General features: G+C 45.3%; 1 protein-coding gene across 6 annotated transcripts in view; it reads right to left on the reverse strand.

Moving 5' to 3' along the window:
* RASA2 (RAS p21 protein activator 2) overlaps nucleotides 1-7060 on the reverse strand; it is a 117085-nt gene extending 110025 nt beyond the window's left edge. For 4 of the 6 annotated variants that reach the window (XM_060298533.1, XM_060298531.1, XM_030873333.2 and 1 more), the window contains exon 1: nucleotides 6596-6751. In XM_060298533.1, the coding sequence (XP_060154516.1) occupies nucleotides 6596-6682 (87 nt within the window). In that variant the 5' untranslated portion in view covers nucleotides 6683-6751. Of the gene's footprint in view, nucleotides 1-6579; nucleotides 6752-6939 lie in introns of those variants that run through there. The other 2 variants (XM_060298532.1, XM_060298530.1) reach the window with 2 other exon arrangements.
* Nucleotides 7061-7339: the final 279 nt, after the last annotated feature.

Genomic DNA, 7339 nt, shown 5'->3' on the forward strand with positions numbered 1-7339 from the left:
AAACCTTTAAAAATAATCAATTGAAAACCTCCCTGTGATCACACCAAACTTTCTACTGGTACCCTTTATTCTTTTTTTGTTTTTTTCGTTTTTTGTTTTTGCCATGCCACGCGGCACGCAGGATCTTCTCCGATCAGGGATTGAACCCGTGTCCCCTACATTGGGAGCGCAGAGTCTTAACCACTGGACCGCCAGGGAAGTCGCTGGTGCCCTTTAAATGGTCACGCACAGCAGGTTGCTAACATTCAGGTAGTTGGTGGCTAGTCTGTTCAATGGGCAAAAGCTGAGGCTCACCATCCTAGCTGCCCATTAACAAACCCTGTGGAATGTTTTAAACCTACAGGTGTCCAGGTACCACCCCAGAAATTCTGATTTAGTAGGTCTGGAGTAAAGCCTGGGCATCAGAACTTTTTAAGTTCACAGGTAACACTGATGGGCAGTCAGGTCTAAAAACAGCTGAGTTAGAGCATAACAAAAAAAGGTAAACATCCAGGCTCAGGCTCCACCTAGATTACAACCACAGTTTCATCACTAATCCTAACTACTTCACAAAGTTCTTAAAGAGGAACAGATGAGAGGATGTAGCTGGCACAGTGAAAATCTATTACTACTTCTGGATATTATCATTAAGATAGGCAGTGTAATCTTCATATATTAAACACAGTACTTTTGCAACACTCATACTAATGAGTTCATCCTATGTAGCATTTTAGTAAAAACTTTGATAGTAGTGGACTAGTGCCCAACAGGCCATTAACTGTATGACAGTGGAGTCTCTGAGTGTCAACTTCTTCATTTGCAAAATGAGGGGACTGAACAAGATAAGTTCTCTACCTTCCAGCTCTAAACTTTTATAATTCTCTAAGAATACAGGTGTCTAAAAGCAACTATTGCTTTAGGATAAACTAGTAAGAACCTTTTTCATCTCATTCACTGCTTAGGCCCATTTCACAGCCCAGTAGGCTGGTGCCCTAACACACATTCAGATATGTATTGTGTACTGCTGAATAAAGTAATGTCACAAAAAAAAACAAAAAAAAACTCGTTAGGATTCAAACAATATTATCTAATAAATCTTAGTGCATATTACACACAATAAGTATACTAAACACATTTAAGCATTAAAATAAAAGCATCCAATGTACTGTCTTAAAGTATTAATAAATGTTTCAAGTTAAAAGGCAACAATCAAAGACTCAGTGCTGGGCGGGATGTTAAAGACCACAACCAAACCCTTCACTTTACAAGTAAGAAAACAGAAGCTCAGCAAAGTTAAAGAATTTGCCCAAAGTCATTCTGTCATTAATGATATTCTTAGAACTAATATCACTGTAACAAATTTGTCAAGTACTGTTCATTCATGTTTGCATGTCTACTGGTATAGCCTTATAAAGTATATTATTTTGGCTAGGGATTTTGGTGAAAATAATGACATACAAAACTAAAGATGTAGAAATTTCTTAATATACATAAAAAGTTTCTTAATTTACATTAATTGATTACTATACAACAAAACTGATAGCAGCACTCAAAAGCAAACAGAATTTCATTAGTAGATAAAACATAATCTGCTATTATTGTCAAATAATTTCACAAAGCACATTAGCAAGAAATAGGATTAGTATCTGTGATTAAAGGATAAAACGATAGTTTTATTTCAGCTACGTTAGTTCCAGTCTCTTAAGAGTCTATTCAAAGAGTTCTAAGTTAAAAAAGAAAAATTCTATGAACTCATTGAGGTTTAACTCCTGTCTTCCTCAGAGCAAATGATTAGCGGACTGCTCTGTGAACTTTTACAAAGAACCCTTTTCTCTCATTTCGATCCATCTGAAAGATGGAATTCTTCCTCCATCTTAAATAACTCATCATCTCATTTCAAATTTCTGACAATAATGAGTTCTTAGCATGAACAAACCCTCTCTAAATCTCTCTCTATTAATTTATTAAATAACATCTCATTTCAAATGTCTGATAATAATGAATTCTCAGCATGAATAAACTTTTTAATTTCTCCCTCTCAATTCAATCGCATTGGTCAATAAAATGTTTTGATTTATATTTTATTACCAAAAAATTGAAACCTCCCATGACAAATAAAAATATTTAATGTGTAAGGTGGGATTATTAGATTTTTCTCTTACAGGCTCAGGACCAATTAGTAACAATATTCATGGAATACAGTCAGGTAATAATATTCAACCCCTAATAATAAGCAATCAGAGCATTTAGATAAATTTAATCCTTTTCCTAATACGGCAACTTTGGCATCAATTCAAACCTAAGCTCAGTTGGAACTGTGATTTTGAAAGGGATGAACTTCCTGCCACGGACCCATGTAGTTTGTCTTTAATAATACTATCATCTTCTAGTTTGTTTAGCTGTAAAATTTACAGAACACTTTCACATACAGTACATATCTCAAATCCTCCTCAGGATAACATAGTGAGAGGTAAGACATTTTCTAAAGGCCTATTTTGTTCTAGCCACCATGCTGACAACTGGACATTAAAAACAAAAAACAAGAAACAAGAATGAATTCTACCTTGGAAGAACTCACAGTCTAATGGGGGAAAGAAATGATTTCTATACAATGTGTTACAAGGAAATCAACAACAACTTGTGATCCCCCAGCAGTACAAAGGCCTACCACATTCTCTCCAGGAATGAGGGTAGCAGTGTCCCGCACACACGGCTTTGGTCAGGGGATCACATGGAGCAGGCTTCTGAAGGATGAGTAGGAGTTCCCTGGCATAAATATGGGGTGGAAGAAAGGAGAAGACACGCCCAAGCAGAGGGAACAACATGTACAAAATGGCTAGTGATGAGGCATTATTCCCATTTTAAAGGTGAGGAAGACAAGCTCAAAGGTAAGTGAGCTGCCTAAAGTCACATGAATAATAATTAACAACGTATGAAACAGAATTCAAGTCTCCTGATTTTAATCAGCTTTGTACACCAGGAAATGCCAGCACATGTTGGACCAGAACATAAAATAAAGTTTTTAGCTACTACTTTATTACTCCTTCCTAAGAGATGGCCCATATCTGATTCAGTTCCTGAGGGGATGAAGAGAATGATTGGGGAGGGGATTTATTTAATCCTCAAATCAAGCCTGTGAGATAGAGGTGTTTTAACTACCCCCACTTTACACACAAGAACAGAGAGACACACAGAGGTTAACAAAAGTCAGAAATTAAGTGAAGAATCAAACCCAGGTGACTAACTTGACCAAGCCTCTAAACTCAAGCACTTAACCATATCCCACGGATCCTACACAGGGAGACCACGTGAGTTCTGGGACATATCGTGGTCCCACAGATCTTGTACTGTACCACACATCTCAACGTTCACACAAATCCTCATTGGCTCCCTTATCAATCCGGTCTCCCTTGAGCAGGTCAACCCATGCATAAGGTGGTCTGGGCTCTCTGAGCAACATTTTTACAACATGATTTAACTGGATGAGAGCAAACTTAACAAAAAGCAGTAACCAAAAAGGAGGACATGACAAAATAACAGCATGAAGCCTGAAAGTATAAAGGAGAAAGCCCCAACCCCCATCTTTCACTTGTGTATGGGATTTTTAGGGGGATGGGGCCAATGTCAAAGTGCTTCAAGAGGACTAACATACCGGCCACTCACTGCACAGGAGTTCAGACCAAAGGATGGAGTCTGCAGTACAACCTTGCTTTCCTTGATGAAAGGTTCATACAACTCTAAGACATCCAACAACTAAACCTGGCTCTTGAATATTAATATTTGGAACTGCCATGGTTTCCTACTGCACTAATATGACTTCAAGGAATTAAGGGTCCGCACATAAACTCAAATACTGTAGCAACACTGGATTAGCTAATGTCAGTTGATTGTTTGAAAGTGACCACAGAATGTCATTTCACCTTGTGAAGTATACGGGGAATATATGGGATATATGGAAATATATGGGAAATTTAATAAATACTGGAGTGATATGCCTAAAGAAGGTTGTGGACTACTATTCTAGAACTTTAGAGAGATATAAATCCAACCCTCCCACTATCTGCTGGAATAATCTGGAGTTGAAGGGTCCTACCCAAGTCCAGGAGAAAGAACATTTCCTTTCAGGCTCACTTTCAGACCTAAGAATCTATAATTCCCCAAGTCAAAGGCTCTCAATCAGCAGTTGGAATCTGCCAGCACATCTCCAGGCTGGTGGGCACATCACGCTTTCCTCCGAGGTCTCTCTCCCAGCATGGTGAAAAAGAAAGCTGACACAGTTACCCACACCCCCAAGCTGCTTAATATCTGCACAGTCAGAACCGCTATCATCCCATTTCTGTGACTTTAGCACCTGCTAATAATGACACTTCCAGCCCCCCAGCCCCCAGCCTGCAAAACCCACATGTCAGTTTCAGGGAAACAGAAAACAGCATCTCTTCACAGGGTTCTGAAGGTCAACCAACTCTAGATTACACCAGCTAAAAGGAGGGCACAGAAACGGAGAGGGAGATGGGGGGAAGCTTCGTATATAAGTTTCCTAATACGTTTTTTCTATGAAACAGACACTCCATGACCTGAGCTATAAGCTGAGCAATTCAAAAAGCAAGAAGCTGACTGCGATAACAGATGTAGTACTTCGACTATGGTTAAAGAGGTAATATCATTCCCAGCAGCTGGATGTTCAATCTCCAAGTCTGGGTAGTGGGGTTGCTCTCCCATAGAAACAAAGTTGAGTTTTTTTATTTGTAGGCCCAAGTTCCACTCACAGTGATATCACTTACTGTGCTATCTTTGCCATGGAGCAGGTGAAAGTGCAGGGCAGCTAAGTCCTTCTGGAAACAGCCCAACCCTAACTCTCAATTCCAAGATATGTGTATACGTAGTTCCATGGTACAACCCGCAGCTATGTAAATCAGCGAGGCTCCAATAGACACTGCCTAGCATCAAGTGACACTAAAATGTAAAGCAGTGAAAATCTGAAAAATCAGATCAGTGGGGGGGTGCTCTGGCCCATTCATTTATAGTTTTCCCAAATATTAAATTAGATATATGCAAATATTAAGCATAAGACTTAATTTGAATACTGAAAAGATTTTATACCCTAGTAGGTTGTGCTGGGATCTTAGACATAGACAAGATCTCCTTCTCTGGTGTCATTTTTCCAGGTTTTAAGAACTGTACTCTCTTAAGAACCCCAGCACTACTTCTGGAAATAAAAAGGTGAGAGAATTTAATATGTCTGCTTCTGAGGTTTAATAAAATCCCAAATACTTGAAAGGGGGATCAACTTGAAAAAGGCAAGTGGGGAAATCCAACCTCACTTAATAATATCACTATTCAGGAAGAGGAAAATTTTACATCCTGTGCAAGAAAGAGCATTGTTAACCATTTTAATGCAATTCGATTTTCTTCATACAGAGTAAAAAGTACTCCTAATGACTAAGGGCTATTTACAGGAAACATGAAGCATGTAGCATGTTTCCAATCTGAGGATACTCAATCAAGAAAGCAAAACTAATTTTCAACCAGAGCAAAAATAAACTGTATTGACATATCTTATCTTACAAATAGCCAAAAAAAAAAGTGTTTCCTCTGAATAAACTACAGTACTGTGAAAAAATTGGCAATCTGACGCCAAAGGGTCATTTTTTAAAAAAATAAATGTCCAAATGACTGAATTCAAATGGTCTGTCTACAGTAATGCTCAGGGCCTCTGAGTAAAAATGTGAAGGCAACTAGGATGGCTCACTCACGAATAACAATTAAAGGCATAAGAAAGAAAGGAATTAAGTGGGTTAAGTGCGGGCTGGATGACTGTTTTGAGACCTGCTCACAGGAAGCCACTACATCCTGCCTTAAGTCCCTGTCAGTCACGCTGTCTCTCGATTCAAGTCCCCGCCGCAGCGAGGTGGGGCGAGTACAGGTGTCCGGCCCCAGCCCCTCCCGGAGCGCTCACTCGCGAGCACCCGTACGGTGGCCACTCGAGTCCCAGGGCGGACCGTTTCCCCAGCCCTGGGCGCCTTTTCCACCCTCGCCCCGGCTCGTGAACCCAGAAAACAGGCAGCCCCCTCCCCTCGGGCCAGCCTCAGTTCCCCGCCCTCCTCCTCCTCCTCCGGCCGCGCCTCCCGGTAATTACCGCCCGGCTCCCACCGCCGGGCCGCTCCCGACGCCAGCAGCCGCCCGCAGGCCTGCGTAGGAGGGCAGCCGGAAGCTCCTCACGCCCCCAGCTCACGCCCCCAGCCGCAGCCCGGGCCGGGGCGTCCCAGCGTCCAGGCCGCGCCCCAAAGCCAAGCCCCTCACGCCGGCGCTGCCCCCGCAAACGGCCCCCCCCCGGTCCCCGGCAAATTCCCGGCTCTCCACTCGCTCCGGACTGGGGCAGCCTCAGCCCACGCCGCCCCGTCCGGGAGACGCCTCCCCCAACACACCCCCCTTCCAGCCTCCCCGGGCCGGTCCTCCCCGCGCGCCTCGCCCGGCCCCCGCCCAGGCCCCTCTCGGCCCCGGGGTCCCAGCGCGGCTCGGCGCCGCCACCCCCACGCGCCCGCCGCCCCCTCAGTCCCGCGGCCGCCGGCGGCGGCGCCGCCGCCGGGTGGGTTCCCTCACCCCGGCCCCAGCTTACAGATCTTGCCCCGCAGGCTCTGCAGCACTCGGACCTCGCGACTGTCCTCGTCCCCGGCCTCCGGCTCTGCCGTCGCAGTCGCCGCATCGGAAGAAGCCGCAGCAGCAGGCGCCGCCGCCGCCATGGTGCCGCCCGGCCTGTACCGCAGCCTCGCCGCCTGCGTAGCGGGGCGAGGCGGAGCCCAGCCGCGGCCTCCGCTAGGGCGAGCCGCGCCTGGCCCCGCCCCCCGGGCCGCGGCCGGTCTCGCCCCGCCCCGCCCCGCTCCGCCCTGCCCCCGCCCCACCAGGGGCCCCGCAGTCGCCGCCCCCGCTCCCCCGAACCCGGGCAGCCAGGCGCGAACCCACCTCTTGGCTTTCCTCCTCTTGGCCCCGTCAAAGCCCAGGCTCTAGCCAAGTGTGGCTCTGAGTCGTGGCTATGAGCAGCCTCAAAACCCCACTGAGAAAACACCGGCCCTCCCGAGATTCCCCAAATCTTCCTGGGAATTACTCCCCCCTGCCGCCGTCCGCGGATTTCCACATCTAACGCTCAAGGGAACTCCCTGTGGGAAGAAAAGAGAATGGAATTTGACAGTTGCGTGGACCTCCAAACTACCTTATTCAGAAGGAGCCCAGGTGCCTTAGAGACTCCCGCAGTAAAGTCCACATGCCCTCACCCTCAAGCCAGACGCCACACACACACAGATTCTTACTTTTAAGTCAGAACACTGTTCGTTCCGCAAAAGCTGGTTCAAAAAAAGGTCCCTCC

This window comes from Globicephala melas, chromosome 4 (genome assembly GCF_963455315.2).
Source record: "Globicephala melas chromosome 4, mGloMel1.2, whole genome shotgun sequence".
Taxonomy (NCBI): Eukaryota; Metazoa; Chordata; class Mammalia; order Artiodactyla; family Delphinidae; genus Globicephala; species Globicephala melas.